Source organism: Odontesthes bonariensis, chromosome 24 (genome assembly GCF_027942865.1).
Source record: "Odontesthes bonariensis isolate fOdoBon6 chromosome 24, fOdoBon6.hap1, whole genome shotgun sequence".
Lineage (NCBI taxonomy): Eukaryota > Metazoa > Chordata > Actinopteri > Atheriniformes > Atherinopsidae > Odontesthes > Odontesthes bonariensis.
This window is the reverse complement of record NC_134529.1, coordinates 416,818-436,127: the sequence shown is the minus strand read 5'-3', so window position 1 is coordinate 436,127 and position 19,310 is coordinate 416,818. Positions and strand designations below refer to the sequence as shown.

The 19,310-nt window shown below is 49.9% G+C and overlaps 1 protein-coding gene across 8 annotated transcripts in view; it reads left to right on the top strand.

The window, feature by feature from the left end:
- cdc42bpb (CDC42 binding protein kinase beta (DMPK-like)) overlaps positions 1-19,310 on the top strand; it is a 47,271-nt gene extending 27,961 nt beyond the window's left edge. For 6 of the 8 annotated variants that reach the window (XM_075459860.1, XM_075459859.1, XM_075459858.1 and 3 more), the window contains 18 exons: positions 338-412; positions 510-581; positions 686-791; positions 4,719-4,855; positions 4,931-5,070; positions 5,617-5,698; positions 5,786-6,002; positions 7,243-7,305; positions 7,385-7,626; positions 8,450-8,804; positions 8,906-9,003; positions 9,082-9,166; positions 13,573-13,690; positions 15,879-15,996; positions 16,141-16,374; positions 17,107-17,215; positions 18,437-18,498; positions 18,620-19,310. In XM_075459860.1, the coding sequence (XP_075315975.1) occupies positions 338-412; positions 510-581; positions 686-791; positions 4,719-4,855; positions 4,931-5,070; positions 5,617-5,698; positions 5,786-6,002; positions 7,243-7,305; positions 7,385-7,626; positions 8,450-8,804; positions 8,906-9,003; positions 9,082-9,166; positions 13,573-13,690; positions 15,879-15,996; positions 16,141-16,374; positions 17,107-17,215; positions 18,437-18,498; positions 18,620-18,742 (2,436 nt within the window). In that variant the 3' untranslated portion in view covers positions 18,743-19,310. The remainder of the gene's footprint in view (positions 1-337; positions 413-509; positions 582-685; positions 792-4,718; positions 4,856-4,930; positions 5,071-5,616; positions 5,699-5,785; positions 6,003-7,242; positions 7,306-7,384; positions 7,627-8,449; positions 8,805-8,905; positions 9,004-9,081; positions 9,167-13,572; positions 13,691-15,878; positions 15,997-16,140; positions 16,375-17,106; positions 17,216-18,436; positions 18,499-18,619) is intronic. The other 2 variants (XM_075459861.1, XM_075459862.1) reach the window with 1 other exon arrangement.

Genomic DNA, 19,310 nt, shown 5'->3' with positions numbered 1-19,310 from the left:
CCACGCACGAAGAATAAACTCCTCCCACTCGCATGAAGAATAAACTCCTCCCACTCAGGAAGAATAAACTCCTCCCACACACAAAGAATAAACTCCTCCCACTCATGAAGAACGCCCCCTTCGCCACAGCCCCTCATTCTTAACTCCGTATTTGTGAATACTAAATACTACAGTAGTATTACGTTCACCTGTATAACTCAGGTAGTACTACTGGAGCGACTTCATAGGACCCCTGCAGTAGTACTATAGTAATAATGCTCCACTTGTCGTGTGTTTTATTCATGGATCAATCGATTGTTTATTGATTAAAACTAATGATCTGCATCTCCGCCTGCAGACTTCAGACATTGACTCCGCCCCTCTGAAGCCGGAGACCACGCCCCCCTCACCCTCGTCCATCTCTGAACAGGAAGTCAGTTGTTTGTTTTTATTTGTTTACACACCTCTTTGTTTTACAAAAATGTTGTTGTTTTTTTTACGGGCTGAGCCGGTTCTGTTTGGGTCAACAGGAAGCTAAAGCAGCATCGGTCCCTGACAGCCCCTCCCCCATCCTCCAGAGCTCATCACTGACCACGCCAAAGGTACCTGAAATACCTGGTTTAGTACTTTGTTTTACTTCCTGTCGGTCACCACAGAGAAAGCTTGTGCTCACCTGTTCCTATAATAACGTCCCGTGTGTCGACAGCCCAAAGCCCACCAGCTGAGCATCAGGACATTCTCCAGCCCCACCCAGTGCACCCACTGCACCTCCCTGATGGTGGGCCTCAGCCGGCAGGGGTACGCATGTGAAGGTAAGTCCATCTGCTCACCTGGTGATGTCATCGCCCACCTTCCAGGGGGTGTTTCACCTCTAACAGAACAACGTAACTCAGATGTGTCATCATGGATAAAGACCGTCTCCTCAGATGGATCTGCTGCGGAACCAGTTCTCAGTTCTGAGTCTGTATCGGGCCTTTTCCCAGCGTGGCTGACCCGGGGTTAGGGTTAGGTGAGATCGGGTTAGGTGAGATCGGGTTAGGCTTAGGTGAGATCGGGTTAGGTGAGATCGGGTTAGGGTTAGGTGAGATCGGGTTAGGTGAGATCGGGTTAGGTGAGATCGGGTTAGGTGAGATCGGGTTAGGTGAGATCGGGTTAGGCTTAGGTGAGATCGGGTTAGGTGAGATCGGGTTAGGCTTAGGTGAGATCGGGTTAGGTGAAATTGGGTTATGTGAGATCGGGTTAGGCTTAGGTGAGATTGGGTTAGGTGAGATCGGGTTAGGTGAGATCGGGTTAGGGTTAGGTGAGATCGGGTTAGGTGAGATTGGGTTAGGTGAGATCGGGTTAGGCTTAGGTGAGATTGGGTTAGGTGAGATCGGGTTAGGTGAGATTGGGTTAGGTGAGATCGGGTTAGGCTTAGGTGAGATTGGGTTAGGTGAGATCGGGTTAGGGTTAGGTGAGATCGGGTTAGGCTTAGGTGAGATCGGGTTAGGCTTAGGTGAGATTGGGTTAGGTGAGATCGGGTTAGGTGAGATCGGATTAGGTGAGATTGGGTTAGGTGAGATCGGGTTAGGTGAGATCGGGTTAGGTGAGATCGGGTTAGGCTTAGGTGAGATCGGGTTAGGTGAGATCGGGTTAGGGTTAGGTGAGATCGGGTTAGGGTTAGGTGAGATTGGGTTAGGTGAGATCGGGTTAGGGTTAGGTGAGATTGGGTTAGCCTTAGGTGAGATCGGGTTAGGCTTAGGTGAGATCGGGTTAGGGTTAGGTGAGATCGGGTTAGGTGAGATCGGGTTAGGCTTAGGTGAGATCGGGTTAGTGTTAGGTGAGATCGGGTTAGGCTTAGGTGAGATCGGGTTAGGGTTAGGTGAGATCGGGTTAGGTGACATCGGGTTAGGTGACATCGGGTTAGGTGACATCGGGTTAGGGTTAGGTGAGATCGGGTTAGGCTGAGGTGAGATCGGGTTAGGGTTAGGTGAGATCGGGTTAGGTGAGATCGGGTTAGGCTTAGGTGAGATCGGGTTAGGTGAGATCGGGTTAGGTGAGATCGGGTTAGGCTTACGTGAGATCGGGTTAGGCTTAGGTGAGATTGGGTTAGGTGAGATCGGGTTAGGGTTAGGTGAGATCGGGTTAGGCTTAGGTGAGATCGGGTTAGGGTTAGGTGAGATCGGGTTAGGCTTAGGTGAGATCGGGTTAGGGTTAGGTGAGATCGGGTTAGGCTTAGGTGAGATCGGGTTAGGTGAGATTGGGTTAGGTGAGATCGGGTTAGGCTTAGGTGAGATTGGGTTAGGTGAGATCGGGTTAGGCTTAGGTGAGATTGGGTTAGGTGAGATCGGGTTAGGCTTAGGTGAGATTGGGTTAGGTGAGATTGGGTTAGGTGAGATCGGGTTAGGCTTAGGTGAGATTGGGTTAGGTGAGATCGGGTTAGGCTTAGGTGAGATCGGGTTAGGCTTAGGTGAGATTGGGTTAGGTGAGATCGGGTTAGGTGAGATCGGATTAGGTGAGATTGGGTTAGGTGAGATCGGGTTAGGTGAGATCGGATTAGGCTTAGGTGAGATCGGGTTAGGTGAGATCGGGTTAGGCTTAGGTGAGATCGGGTTAGGCTTAGGTGAGATCGGGTTAGGGTTAGGTGAGATTGGGTTAGGTGAGATCGGGTTAGGGTTAGGTGAGATTGGGTTAGCCTTAGGTGAGATCGGGTTAGGCTTAGGTGAGATCGGGTTAGGCTTAGGTGAGATCGGGTTAGGCTGAGGTGAGATCGGGTTAGGGTTAGGTGAGATCGGGTTAGGTGAGATCGGGTTAGGCTTAGGTGAGATCGGGTTAGTGTTAGGTGAGATCGGGTTAGGCTTAGGTGAGATCGGGTTAGGGTTAGTTGAGATCGGGTTAGGTGAGATCGGGTTAGGCTTAGGTGAGATCGGGTTAGGGTTAGGTGAGATCGGGTTAGGTGAGATCGGGTTAGGCTTAGGTGAGATCGGGTTAGGTGACATCGGGTTAGGGTTAGGTGAGATCGGGTTAGGCTGAGGTGAGATCGGGTTAGGGTTAGGTGAGATCGGGTTAGGTGAGATCGGGTTAGGCTTAGGTGAGATCGGGTTAGGTGAGATCGGGTTAGGTGAGATCGGGTTAGGCTTAGGTGAGATCGGGTTAGGTGAGATTGGGTTAGGTGAGATCGGGTTAGGCTTAGGTGAGATTGGGTTAGGTGAGATCGGGTTAGGTGAGATTGGGTTAGGTGAGATCGGGTTAGGCTTAGGTGAGATCGGGTTAGGCTTAGGTGAGATTGGGTTAGGTGAGATCGGGTTAGGTGAGATCGGATTAGGTGAGATTGGGTTAGGTGAGATCGGGTTAGGTGAGATCGGGTTAGGTGAGATCGGGTTAGGCTTAGGTGAGATCGGGTTAGGTGAGATCGGGTTAGGCTTAGGTGAGATCGGGTTAGGGTTAGGTGAGATTGGGTTAGGTGAGATCGGGTTAGGGTTAGGTGAGATTGGGTTAGCCTTAGGTGAGATCGGGTTAGGCTTAGGTGAGATCGGGTTAGGTGAGATCGGGTTAGGGTTAGGTGAGATCGGGTTAGGTGAGATCGGGTTAGGCTTAGGTGAGATCGGGTTAGTGTTAGGTGAGATCGGGTTAGGCTTAGGTGAGATCGGGTTAGGCTTAGGTGAGATTGGGTTAGGCTTAGGTGAGATCGGGTTAGGGTTAGGTGAGATCGGGTTAGGCTTAGGTGAGATCGGGTTAGGTGAGATCGGGTTAGGCTTAGGTGAGATCGGGTTAGGTGAGATCGGGTTAGAGTTAGGTGAGATCGGGTTAGGGTTAGGTGAGATCGGGTTAGGGTTAGGTGAGATCGGGTTAGGCTTAGGTGAGATCGGGTTAGGGTTAGGTGAGATCGGGTTAGGCTTAGGTGAGATCGGGTTAGGCTTAGGTGAGATTGGGTTAGGCTAAGGTGAGATCGGGTTAGGTGAGATCGGGTTAGGTGAGATCGGGTTAGGCTTAGGTGAGATCGGGTTAGGCTTAGGTGAGATCGGGTTAGTGTTAGGTGAGATCGGGTTAGGCTTAGGTGAGATCGGGTTAGGTGAGATCGGGTTAGGGTTAGGTGAGATCGGGTTAGGTGAGATCGGCTTAGGTGAGATCGGGTTAGGTGAGATCGGGTTAGGGTTTGGTGAGATCGGGTTAGGCTTAGGTGAGATCGGGTTAGGTGAGATCGGGTTAGGGTTTGGTGAGATCGGGTTAGGCTTAGGTGAGATCGGGTTAGGCTTAGGTGAGATTGGGTTAGGGTTAGGTGAGATCGGGTTAGGTGAGATCGGGTTAGGCTTAGGTGAGATCGGGTTAGGGTTTGGTGAGATCGGGTTAGGCTTAGGTGAGATCGGGTTAGGCTTAGGTGAGATTGGGTTAGGGTTAGGTGAGATCGGGTTAGGTGAGATCGGGTTAGGTGAGATCGGGTTAGGCTTAGGTGAGATCGGGTTAGGTGAGATCGGGTTAGGCTTAGGTGAGATCGGGTTAGGGTTAGGTGAGATTGGGTTAGGTGAGATCGGGTTAGGTTTAGGTGAGATCGGGTTAGGTGAGATCGGGTTAGGCTTAGGTGAGATCGGGTTAGGTGAGATCGGGTTAGGCTTAGGTGAGATCGGGTTAGGCTTAGGTGAGATCGGGTTAGGTGAGCTCGAGTCCGGCCGGTCTGTTAAGCTGCAGGACCAAGAGAACCTTACCCAGATGATGTTCTGCCTAGGATGACGTGTTCCGTGTCTGCTTCTGTCTGTCCTCAGTTTGCACCTTCATCTGTCATGTGACCTGTAAAGACCACGCCCCCCTGGTCTGCCCAATCCCAGCCGAGCAGACCAAGAGGCCGCAGGGCATCGACGTCCAGAGGGGCATCGGCACCGCCTACAAGGGTTACGTCAGGGTGAGACCCCCGCCCCGGTCTCCTCCTTCCATCTTTTCTGAACACCATGAAAACATAAAACTGGTTCTGTTCCAGGTACCGAAGCCCAGCGGCGTGAAGAAGGGCTGGCAGCGAGCTTTCGCCGTGGTCTCAGACTGTAAACTGTTTCTCTACGACATCCTGGAGGGGAAGTCCACGCTGCCCGGCGTGGCGGCCAGCCTGGTGCTCGACCTCAGGTAAACCCACAGGCCTGATGGTTCTGATCCGGGCCACACAGAACCAGAACCAGAACCTCCAGATGGGTCAGCGTTAGGGGCAGGCGAAAAAATCGATTCATGTACATATCGCAATTTTTTTTAAGGGATGATTTTAAAAATCGATTTTTCTCCCCTGAATTGATTATATTACGTCATATCTGTGTCCAGAAAAACTTCATCAATTCATCACATTAAGTTATGTTAAAACTAGACCACATTTGTGCTGTGTGGACATTTCAATTCATTTTGTAATTGTAAACTTTAAAAAATGCCTCTTTTTGTCTCAGTCTGTGTCAGTCAGTCCAGCAGTTGACGTTTATTTCAACTGATGTGCATCGTTTATGGGAATGACAATCATTCTAGAAGTGTATGAGTCAACTTGGGTTTTTTTTAAGGAGGAAGAAAATTGCAATTACTGGTCATATCGAATCGCAGTTATCAAGAATCGTGACCAAAGCATATCGTCCCACCCCTAGTCAGCGTGTCACATGACCTTTGTGTTGATGTGAACCAACTGTGTTTCAGAGACGAGGATCTGACCGTCAGCTCGGTGTTGGCGTCTGATGTCATCCACGCCACCAGGAAGGACATCCCCTGCATCTTCAGGGTAGGAGACCCCGCTGCTGCCCACCTGGACGGCTCCCCCCCCCCCCCCCCCCCCGGGCCGCGTCCTGACTGTTGTTGTTGTGATCAGGTGACGTCCTCGCAGCTGATCTCGCAGCTCTCCTCCGTGTCCCTGCTGGTTCTGGCTGAGAGCGAGGCGGAGAAGAGGCGGTGGGTCCGGATCCTGGAGGGTCTGCAGAGCATCCTGACCAAGAACCAGCTGAGGAGCCAGCAGGTCCACCTCCTGCACGAGGCCTACGACGCCTCGCTGCCCATCATCAAGACCACGCTGTCCGCCGCCGTGCTGGGTCAGTCGCAGAACCGGGCCGCCGGTACCCGTTAGAACCGAGTCGTTCATTCAAGGGTCATCAATATATAATATCAGAATGGAATTCAATTCTTAGGAATGGGAAAAAAATGTCAAGGGAACTAAGAACGAGACTGGTTCAATTTAAGATTTTACACAGAGTATACTGGACAGCATATAGACTGTACAGGGTTGGTTTGTCAGATACCCCAGTGTGTTGGAAATGTCAGGAAGATAATGGCACACTAGTACATGTGCTTTGGGAGTGTCCAAAAATTCAAGAGTACTGGTCATCAGTTCACAAAGTTTTAGAAAAAATTGTTGGCCAGAACTTATCCTTTTGCAGCAAGCTCTATATTCTCTATATTCTCTGTATTCTCTATATTCTTGGGGACTCGTCATCACTGGTCCACTTGGCTGCAGACAGCAGTTATGCTGGGAAGAAAGCTGTTGGTGGGGGAGTGGAAGGGTCCATCTATCCCCTCTCTGACTCATTGCTATAGATCCCTGGGCAAACTTTCTGCCTTAGAAAGATTATCATACAGATTGCTAAATAGAATTAATTAATGAGTTCAACAAAAAGTGGTCCCATTATTTTTCATATGTGGGTTAAATGGCATCTCCATCTCAAACTTGATTTGATGATCTGAATATACTGTAATGCTATGATTATTTAAATGTTTCTGTGGGTAGGGCATTTTTTAAGTTAATTTATATACGTAGATTTTTGGTTAGTGGTAGTTGATGTTATTGATAGATAGATAGATAGATAGATAGATAGATAGATAGATAGATGATAGAAAGATACTTTATTCATCCCAATTTGGGAAATTGTTTTGTTGCAGCAGCATACACTAAAAGATATGAAAACAATTAAAGTAAAAACAAGCAAATAGAATAAAATAAATATAAATTAAAATAAAAATAGTGAATAAACATTCGCTATATACAAATCTACAGTATTTTTTATTAATTATTTTTTCTTTGTTTTTTGTCGTTTATTTTATTTAGTTATTATTATTATTATTTTTTTTAATTTTTTTTTTTACTCTTTTTCTTTTTATTAAGTCATTTTCTTTCTATTAAGTAATCTTAATTATCGTATTGCCACATGCTATGTTGTGTATTTTTCTTTATGGAAAACTAATAAAGTTCAAGTCATAAAAAAAATTCAAGGATCATCAATATTCTGATTATTGATCAGTTTATTCTCCAGTAATGAGATGTTTTTTTCTCTGCAGATCGAGAGAGGATCGTCCTGGGAACAGAAGACGGGCTGTTTGTGGTGGAGGTCACCAGAGACGGTGAGACCCCCCGTGGACATTTTCACATTTTTACATTTTTATATCGTACAGGCAGGTGAGCTGATCTCCTCTCCTGCAGTGATCGTTCGGGCCGCCGACAGTAAGAAGGTGCATCAGATCGACCTGATCCCGAAGGAGAAGATCGTGGCCCTGCTGTGCGGGCGGAACCGCCACGTGCACCTGCAGCCCTGGGGGGTTCTGGAGGGCGCCGAGTCCTCCTTTGACATCAAGCTGGCGGAAACCAAAGGCTGCCAAGCCCTGACCACCGGCGTGCTGCGCCCCGGAGGCCCCGCCTGCCTGCTGGCCGCCGTCAAACGCCAGGTCAAAGAACCCACGGCCTTTTTGTTTTTTTTTTTTTTTTCGTTTATTTGACAGGGACAATACAATCAAACACAGTTACAAATCAAAGCTTGTAGCTGATGTGATGCATACAGAGTATAATTAACACCTCCCGTCCCTGGTGAGGCTTTTCTATGCTGACACAAGACCTAAAATAGACATTAATTTACATAAGAACATTCATCTATAAATACAACAGTGCAGTTCAAACTTTCATCTCATTCACTCACAGTTTTGGTTTGTTTTGAGCCAAAATTTAAGTTTAAAGGTGAACAATTTAAACTCACTGATGGACTTAATATCTGTGGGCAGTGAGTTCCACAGTTTACAGCTTTTGTAAGAAAAGACCGACTGTCCAAACCATGTTCTGCACAGTTGTGGTCGGAGCTGCTGCTGTTTGGTCTCTTTATAAATTCCCTGAGTGGTTCTGGAGCCAAATTGTGATTTAAGCATTTAAAAAAATAATTTGAGAACAAATTGCTAAAACTGTCAAAGCTCAACAAATTATCAATTAATTTTTTTATTTATATATCGCCAAATACAACAAATGTCATCTCAAGGCACTTAGATAATAAAGTCCAATTCAAGCCAATTGGAATTCAATTCATTATAATTATTCATAAAATAATCCAATTCGTTCATATAGAGCCAATTCAAAAACTATTTCCTAACTAAGGAAACCAACAGATTGCACTGAAACTTTTTTTTTTTTTTTCGGTCCAACACAGTATGTTTTTGTATGTTTGGTTCTGTCCTGGTTCTGGTCCGGTTCTGTCCTAACGTTGCTGTTCCGTCTGCCCCTCAGGTTCTGTGCTACGAAATCACCCGGGCGAAGCCGCACCATAAGAAGCTGTGGGAGGTGCAGGCCCCGGGGGGGGTGCAGTGGCTGGGGATGGTCCGGGACCGCCTGTGTGTCGGGTACCCGTCCGGCTTCGCCCTGCTGGCCCTGCAGGGCGAGTCGTCCCCCATCAGCCTGGTGAGCCCGGCCGACCCGTCCCTGGCCTTCCTGGCCCAGCAGCCCACGGACGCCCTGCACGCCCTGGAGGTCGGGCCCGCCGAGCTGCTGCTCTGCTTCAGCCAGCTCGGAGTCTACGTGGACGGGCAGGGCCGCCGGGCCCGGAGCCAGGAGCTGATGTGGCCCGCCATGCCGCTGGCATGCTGTACGTGAGCTGGGTTACTTCCTGTTAGGGGGTGGAGACAGGTGCAGGTGAGGTCAGACAGGTGTGCTGGGCCTGGTTCTCACCTGTCCTCTTCTCCTCAGGTTCTAACTCCTCCCACCTGACGGTCTACAGCGAGTACGGGGTCGATGTGTTTGACACTCATTCCTCAGAGTGGGTCCAGACCATCTCGCTCTGCAAGGTAACCAATCACAGCACAGCTCAGAAACAGCCGGCTCAGGACTCTGTGAACACCTGTGACTTTATCACCTGTCCTCAGATCAGACCTCTGAACATGGAAGGGACTCTGAACCTGCTGAGCTCAGAACCTCCTCGTTTGATTTACTTCAGCAACACCTCATCAGGTAACTTCCCCTCAGACAGCTGACCCTCACACACACAGCTGAGCCTCACACACACAGCTGAGCCTCACACACACAGCTGACCCTCACACACACAGCTGAGCCTCACACACACAGCTGAGCCTCACACACACAGCTGAGCCTCACACACACAGCTGAGCCTCACACAAACAGCTGAGCCTCACACATACAGCTGAGCCTCACACACACAGCTGAGCCTCACACACACAGCTGACCCTCACACACACAGCTGAGCCTCACACACACAGCTGAGCCTCACACACACAGCTGAGCCTCACACACACAGCTGAGCCTCACACAAACAGCTGAGCCTCACACATACAGCTGAGCCTCACACAAACAGCTGAGCCTCACACATACAGCTGAGCCTCACACAAACAGCTGAGCCTCACACATACAGCTGAGCCTCACACACACAGCTGACCCTCACACACACAGCTGAGCCTCACACACACAGCTGAGCCTCACACATACAGCTGAGCCTCACACACACAGCTGAGCCTAACACATACAGCTGAGCCTCACACACACAGCTGAGCCTCACACACACAGCTGAGCCTCACACATACAGCTGACCCTCACACACACAGCTGACCCTCACACATACAGCTGAGCCTCACACACACAGCTGAGCCTCACACATACAGCTGAGCCTCACACACACAGCTGAGCCTAACACATACAGCTGAGCCTCACACACACAGCTGAGCCTCACACACACAGCTGACCCTCACACATACAGCTGACCCTCACACACACAGCTGACCCTCACACATACAGCTGAGCCTCACACACACAGCTGAGCCTCACACATACAGCTGAGCCTCACACACACAGCTGAGCCTCACACACACAGCTGAGCCTCACACACACAGCTGAGCCTCAGACACACAGCTGAGCCTCACACACACAGCTGAGCCTCACACACACAGCTGAGCCTCAGACACACAGCTGAGCCTCACACACACAGCTGAGCCTCAGACACACAGCTGAGCCTCACACACACAGCTGAGCCTCAGACACACAGCTGAGCCTCAGACACACAGCTGAGCCTCACACACACAGCTGAGCCTCACACACACAGCTGAGCCTCAGACACACAGCTGAGCCTCACACACACAGCTGAGCCTCAGACACACAGCTGAGCCTCACACACACAGCTGAGCCTCAGACACACAGCTGAGCCTCACACACACAGCTGAGCCTCAGACACACAGCTGAGCCTCACACACACAGCTGAGCCTCAGACACACAGCTGAGCCTCACACAAACAGCTGAGCCTCACACACACAGCTGAGCCTCACACATACAGCTGAGCCTCACACATACAGCTGACCCTCACACACAGCTGAGCCTCACACATACAGCTGAGCCTCACACACACAGCTGAGCCTCACACACACAGCTGAGCCTCACACACACAGCTGACCCTCACACACACAGCTGACCCTCACACACACAGCTGAGCCTCAGACACACAGCTGAGCCTCACACATACAGCTGAGCCTCACACACACAGCTGAGCCTCACACAAACAGCTGACCCTCACACAAACAGCTGACCCTCACACATACAGCTGAGCCTCACACACACAGCTGAGCCTCACACACACAGCTGAGCCTCACACACACAGCTGAGCCTCACACACACAGCTGAGCCTCACACACACAGCTGAGCCTCACACATACAGCTGAGCCTCACACATACAGCTGAGCCTCACACACACAGCTGACCCTCACACACACAGCTGAGCCTCACACATACAGCTGAGCCTCACACATACAGCTGAGCCTCACACACACACAGCTGAGCCTCACACACACAGCTGAGCCTCACACACACAGCTGACCCTCACACACACAGCTGACCCTCACACATACAGCTGAGCCTCACACATACAGCTGACCCTCACACACACAGCTGAGCCTCACACACACAGCTGAGCCTCACACATACAGCTGAGCCTCACACACACAGCTGAGCCTAACACATACAGCTGAGCCTCACACACACAGCTGAGCCTCACACACACAGCTGAGCCTCACACATACAGCTGACCCTCACACACACAGCTGACCCTCACACATACAGCTGAGCCTCACACACACAGCTGAGCCTCACACATACAGCTGAGCCTCACACACACAGCTGAGCCTAACACATACAGCTGAGCCTCACACACACAGCTGAGCCTCACACACACAGCTGACCCTCACACACACAGCTGACCCTCACACATACAGCTGAGCCTCACACACACAGCTGAGCCTCACACATACAGCTGAGCCTCACACACACAGCTGAGCCTCACACACACAGCTGAGCCTCACACACACAGCTGAGCCTCAGACACACAGCTGAGCCTCACACACACAGCTGAGCCTCACACACACAGCTGAGCCTCAGACACACAGCTGAGCCTCACACACACAGCTGAGCCTCAGACACACAGCTGAGCCTCACACACACAGCTGAGCCTCAGACACACAGCTGAGCCTCAGACACACAGCTGAGCCTCACACACACAGCTGAGCCTCACACACACAGCTGAGCCTCAGACACACAGCTGAGCCTCACACACACAGCTGAGCCTCAGACACACAGCTGAGCCTCACACACACAGCTGAGCCTCAGACACACAGCTGAGCCTCACACACACAGCTGAGCCTCAGACACACAGCTGAGCCTCACACACACAGCTGAGCCTCAGACACACAGCTGAGCCTCACACAAACAGCTGAGCCTCACACACACAGCTGAGCCTCACACATACAGCTGAGCCTCACACATACAGCTGACCCTCACACACAGCTGAGCCTCACACATACAGCTGAGCCTCACACACACAGCTGAGCCTCACACACACAGCTGAGCCTCACACACACAGCTGACCCTCACACACACAGCTGACCCTCACACACACAGCTGAGCCTCAGACACACAGCTGAGCCTCACACATACAGCTGAGCCTCACACACACAGCTGAGCCTCACACAAACAGCTGACCCTCACACAAACAGCTGACCCTCACACATACAGCTGAGCCTCACACACACAGCTGAGCCTCACACACACAGCTGAGCCTCACACACACAGCTGAGCCTCACACACACAGCTGAGCCTCACACACACAGCTGAGCCTCACACATACAGCTGAGCCTCACACATACAGCTGAGCCTCACACACACAGCTGACCCTCACACACACAGCTGAGCCTCACACATACAGCTGAGCCTCACACATACAGCTGAGCCTCACACACACACAGCTGAGCCTCACACACACAGCTGAGCCTCACACACACAGCTGACCCTCACACACACAGCTGACCCTCACACATACAGCTGAGCCTCACACATACAGCTGACCCTCACACACACAGCTGAGCCTCACACACACAGCTGAGCCTCACACATACAGCTGAGCCTCACACACACAGCTGAGCCTCACACACACAGCTGAGCCTCACACACACAGCTGAGCCTCACACACACAGCTGAGCCTCACACACACAGCTGAGCCTCACACATACAGCTGAGCCTCACACATACAGCTGAGCCTCACACACACAGCTGAGCCTCACACACACAGCTGAGCCTCACACACACAGCTGACCCTCACACACACAGCTGAGCCTCACACACACAGCTGAGCCTCACACACACAGCTTAGCCTCACACATACAGCTGAGCCTCACACACACAGCTGAGCCTCACACACACAGCTGAGCCTCACACACACAGCTGAGCCTCACACACACAGCTGAGCCTCACACACACAGCTGACCCTCACACACACAGCTGAGCCTCACACATACAGCTGAGCCTCACACATACAGCTGACCCTCACACACAGCTGAGCCTCACACATACAGCTGAGCCTCACACACACAGCTGAGCCTCACACATACAGCTGAGCCTCACACACACAGCTGAGCCTCACACATACAGCTGACCCTCACACACACAGCTGAGCCTCACACATACAGCTGAGCCTCACACATACAGCTGAGCCTCACACACACAGCTGAGCCTCACACATACAGCTGAGCCTCACACACAAAGCTGACCCTCACACACACAGCTGAGCCTCACACATACAGCTGAGCCTCACACACACAGCTGAGCCTCACACATACAGCTGAGCCTCACACATACAGCTGACCCTCACACACACAGCTGAGCCTCACACATACAGCTGAGCCTCACACAAACAGCTGACCCTCACGCACACAGCTGAGCCTCACACATACAGCTGACCCTCACAAAAACAGCTGAGCCTCACACATACAGCTGAGCCTCACACATACAGCTGAGCCTCACACACACAGCTGACCCTCAGACACACCTGAACGCAGAGGCTAACCTGTGCACATGTGTGTCCTCAGAGGGCGACCTCACCATCCCAGAGACGTCGGACCACAGCAGGAAGCTGATGGTTCGAACTCGCAGCAAAAGAAAGTTTCTCTTCAAGGTTCCTGAAGAGGAGCGACTGCAGCAGAGGAGGTGATTTATTTTTTAAACCGTTATATCCTGTTGTTTGTTTCCGCCTGTTTTTCTTTTTTTTCCGCCTGTCGTTTGTTTCCGCCTGTTGTTCTTTTGTTTTCCGCCTGTTATTCGTTTGTTTACGCCTGTTGTTCTTTTGTTTTCCACCTGTTGTTTGTTTGTTTACGCATGTTGTTCTTTTGTTTACGACTGTTTTTTGTTTACGCCTGTTCTTTTGTTTTCCGCCTGTTTTTCTTCCGTTTTCGCTTGTTCTTTAGTTTCCGCCTGTTGTTCTTCTGTTTACGCTTGTTGTTTTGTTTCCGCCTGTTGTTCTTCCGTTTTCGCTTGTTCTTTAGTTTCCGCCTGTTGTTCTTTTGTTTCTGCCTGTTGTTCTTCTGTTTACGCTTGTTGTTTTGTTTCTGCCTGTTGTTTGTTTTTGCCTGTTCTTTGTTTTTGCCTGTTCTTTGGTTCCGCCTGTTGTTTTCCGTTTCCGCCGTTTTTTGATTCCACCTGTTTTTTCTTGTTTACGCCTGTTCTTTTGTTTTCCGCCTGTTTTTTGTTTCCCCCTGTTTTTCTTTTGTTTCCGCCTGTCGTTTGTTTCCGTCTGTTGTTCTTTTGTTTTCCGCCTGTTGTTCGTTTGTTTACGCATGTTGTTCTTTTGTTTACGACTGTTTTTTGTTTACGCCTGTTCTTTTGTTTTCCGCCTGTTTTTTGTTTCCCCCTGTTGTTCTTTTGTTTACGCCGGTTGTTTGTTTACGGCTGTTGTTTGTTTACGATTGTTTTTTTCATTTCCGCCTGTTGTTTTTTTGTTTACGCATGTTCTTTTGTTTTCTGCCTGTTGTTCTTTTGTTCCCGCATGTACTTTAGTTTCCGCCTGTTGTTCTTTTGTTTCTGCCTGTTGTTCTTCCGTTTTCGCTTGTTCTTTTGTTTACGCCGGTTGTTTGTTTACGGCTGTTGTTTGTTTACGATTGTTTTTTTCATTTCCGCCTGTTGTTTTTTTGTTTCCGCATGTTCTTTTGTTTTCTGCCTGTTGTTCTTTTGTTCCCGCATGTACTTTAGTTTCCGCCTGTTGTTCTTTTGTTTCTGCCTGTTGTTCTTCCGTTTTCGCTTGTTCTTTTGTTTCCGCCGGTTGTTTGTTCACGCCTGTTGTTTTTTGCATCTGTTGTTCTTCTGTTTACGCTTGTTGTTTTGTTCCCGCCTGTTGTTTGTTTTTGCCTGTTCTTTGGTTCCGCCTGTTGTTTTCCGTTTCCACCGTTTTTTGATTCCACCTGTTTTTTTCTTGTTTCCGCCTGTTCTTTTGTTTTCTTGTTTCCTCCTGTTCTTTTGTTTCCGCCTGTTGGTTTTTGTTTTCTTGTTTCCGCCTGTTCTTTTGTTTCCGCCTGTTGGTTTTTGTTTCCGCCTGTTCTTTTGTTTCCGCCCGTTGTTCTTTTGTTTACACCTGTTGTTTGTTTACGCCTGTTGGTTTTTGTTTACACCTTTTGTTCTTTTGTTTCCGCCCGTTGTTCTTTTGTTTACGTCTGTTGTTTGTTTCCGCCTGTTGGTTTTTGTTTTCTTGTTTCCGTCTTTTCTTTTGTTTCCGCCTGTTGTTTTTTGGTTTACGCCTGTTGTTTGTTTTGTTTACGCCGGTTGTTTGTTTACGCCTTTTGTTTACGCATGTTGTTTATGTCGGTTGTTTGTTTACATCAGTTTTTTGTTTACATCAGTTGTTTGTTTACGCATGTTGTTTACGCCGGTTGTTTGTTTACGCCTTTTGTTTACGCATGTTGTTTATGTCGGTTGTTTGTTTACGCCTGTTGTTTACGTCAGTTGTTTGTTTACATCAGTTGTTTGTTTACGCATGTTGTTTACGTCGGTTGTTTGTTTACGGCTTTTATTTACATCAGTTGTTTGTTTACGCATGTTGTTTACGTCGGTTGTTTGTTTACAGCTTTTATTTACATCAGTTGTTTGTTGACATCAGTTGTTTGTTTACGTCGGTTGTTTGTTTACAGCTTTTATTTACGTCGGTTGTTTGTTTACAGCTTTTATTTACGTCGGTTGTTTGTTTACAGCTTTTATTTACATCAGTTGTTTGTTGACATCAGTTGTTTGTTTACGTCGGTTGTTTGTTTACAGCTTTTATTTACGTCGGTTGTTTGTTTACAGCTTTTATTTACGTCGGTTGTTTGTTTACGCCTTTTGTTTACGCCTGTTGTTTGTGTGTCATCAGGGAGATGCTCAGGGACCCGGAGCTCAGGTCCAAGATGATTTCTAACCCGACCAACTTCAACCATGTGGCCCACATGGGCCCCGGAGACGGCATGCAGGTGCTGATGGACCTCCCCCTGGTAAGGCCTCCTCCCCCCTGCTACTCCTCCCCCTGCCGGCATGTCCTCCTCCCCTCCTCCCCCGGACAGTCGTCACACTGACTCCTCTCTTCTCTCCCCCTCCCCCTGTGGCTCTTTCCTCTCCTCTTCCTCCCTGATGTTCAGGTTTGTGACCTCACTTCCTGCTCCCCCTCCCCCTCGCCCTCCCCCTCCTCCTCCTCCTCCCGTCACACCCTCATTTCCCCCCCCTCCAACTTTGAGCACGTCTATCACATGACGTCGGCGTCGGCCGGCGCCTTCTTGCAGAAAGACGCCTCCTCTTCCTCCTCCCAGCAGAGCCTCCTGCAGCCTTCCTCCTCCTCTTCCTCCTCCTCTCCCTCCATCTCCTCTCTGGGAAGGGTAGGCTCCCTCTTTTCCTCCTCTCAGTGGTCAGCTGATCAGGTCACATGACCTCACATATGACCTGAACGCGACCACATGGTTTATTGATCGATCAATCGATTATTAGATGGAAATAATAATAATAAATTCTGATTACCAGCTGCTGCTGATGGACTGATCAATAAATCTGCTCTCCATTCTCCTCTTTATGTTGGCTAACTGCTATTGATTAACGCCTGTTGATTGATCTCTGTAGAAGCCACCAGGGGGCGCCTCACGCCCACCTGTCTTTGTGAGGCCGTTCCTCCTCAGCCAATCAGACGCTTCCAGCATGAACCTGTGGGCGGTCCTCACAAAGACAGCTGAACACAGCGATGTTTTGATCAGTGTGTAACCTGCTTCCTGTGTGTGTGTCTCTGTGTGTGTTACTGTGTCTGTGTGTGTGTGTGTGTGTGTGTGTGTGTTACTGTGTGTGTGTGTGTGTCTGTGTGTGTTACTGTGTGTGTGTGTGTGTGTGTGTGTCTGTGTGTGTTACTGTGTGTGTGTGTGTGTGTGTGTGTGTGTGTGTGTGTGTGTGTTACTGTGTCTGTGTGTGTTACTGTGTGTGTGTGTGTGTGTGTGTGTGTGTGTGTTACTGTGTGTTACTGTGTGTGTGTGTGTGTGTGTGTTACTGTGTCTGTGTGTGTGTGTGTGTGTGTGTTACTGTGTGTGTGTGTGTGTGTGTGTGTGTGTGTGTGTGTGTGTGTGTAGAGTGTGCTGCCCTCCTCTCAGGATGACCCTGTTAAAGATAAGCCCCGCCCATTGTCCAGCATATCCCGGCAACAGCGGAGCAAGACTCACATCACTCGCACAGCTTCAGGTAAACACACACACACACACAGACACACACACACACACACACACACACACACACAGACAGACAGACAGACAGACACACACACACACAGACAGACAGACAGACAGACAGACAGACAGACACACACACACACACACACACACAGACAGACAGACAGACAGACACACACACACACACACACACACACACACACACACACACACACACAGACAGACAGACACACACACACACACACACACACACACACAGACAGACAGACAGACAGACACACACACACACACACACACACTAGCTGTTTTCACACTTCGACCCGCGTCGAGCAATGTGAACGCTTGGCGTGTTGGTGACCCGTGCCGCCTGAAGCCGAGTTCAGGGGGCGTGGCCTAGTGGCAGAGCGTCACAGGAAACACATAAAATGCTGGGCGTGCACAATGACGTAGGCACAGCCGTGCGTCGGAGGTAGGGTTAAATACACCTGTCTGCATCAAATGTTTCAAACCAACGATGGCGGGACACCTTGAGGACTCGTTTTTGCAGTTCATGGAGATGTTATTTTACGGGGTGTGGATGGTCACAGCGTGGGATGCCGCCGAAGAACATATGCGGAGAATACAAGAGCACTATAGTGTCCAAGTTGAGGAAATCCATCGTCAATTTCAAGCAGAAGAACGGGAACATCGTCGACGCTATGACGAAGTCGTTTAGCTGTCGTGGCTCTGAACACACGTGTGTCTGCCAGAAGAGTGGAAGATGGCAAGACCACCAGGGTCGGTGTTTGGGTCCAATGCTCTGAACAGTTTGGACGACGACGAGTGGAGAAAGCATTTGAAGTGAAACTTGTCCTCACCTGTCGCTGTTGTTCTGAATCAGCTGTCCATTCTGTCTTTTAAACTCCTCACGACACGCCCACGTCCGACCCGCGTCAATCGCTTTCACACCAAACTCGGCTCGGCAGAAAGACTAGGGTCCGACGCGGGTCGAAAGGCGAGTCGAGTTGACGCGGCAGCCCGGACCGGCAGTGTGAACGCAACAGCGGACACGCTAAAGGCGCCAATTAAACGCGGGTTATTCCTCAGTGTGAAAGGGGCTACTGACACACACACACACACACACACACACACACACACACACAGAAACACACACACACAGAAACACACACACACACACACACACACACACACACACCTGTCCATCTGCTGTGATTTAATTTGTTTATTTGTCCAGACTTTGGGGGCGGAGCCTCTACCCGCAGCACCTGTGAACAGGACCAGGACCCGGATCGCGAGGTAACCACCCCCCCACACACGTGCACACCCACGTGCACGCCTCCCTGCTATCAGTCACACGGATGCACTAACCCCCCCTCTCTCTCTCTCTCTCTCTCTGCATGTGGCCCCGCCCCCCCAGCCGGACTCGGACTCCACCAAACATTCGACCCCCTCCAACAGCTCCAACCCCAGCAGCCCCCCCAGCCCCAACTCCCCCCACCGCAGCCAGCTGACCCTGGACGGTCTGGACTCTGAGCCCTGAGCCCCGCCCCCCTCGCGCCTGACTGCGTCCCTTTGAACCAATCAGAGTTTAGCTTTTACTTTGTGGATTTTATTGTGGCGGGGTGAGCCTGAGATTCCTGCTGCTTTTATTTTGTTGGATTTTACCTGCTGGGAAGCCCCGCCCCCTGGTTTTAACCCCTGCTGATGGCCGTTGGTTGATCTTTGATCTTTATCCGGATTGGCCGTGGGACCAGTCCTGTTCTTCTTCTTCTTCTGTATTAAATAACTTCCTGTTAAGCTTTAGCGTGTATTAGCCACTGAGCTAACTGAGGCTAATCTGTGGCAGATGGGAGGTCTCACTCTGAAGAGAAAACACTGTATTAAATAATTTTAAAGTTTGTTAAAGTTGCACATCATCATCATGGTTGTTGTAGAGGAAAATCTTTGATTTTTTTCTCTTGCCCCCCTCAGCCTGCCCCGGGCGGGGCAGATTCGGGGGGGCACACCTGAACACTACTGCTTTGTTTCTTCCAGAGTCACCAGTTAAAGAATCTTTGTAACGATAAACTGTTAGCAGCCAAAACCCAAATAAACCAACCTGAAGAAAA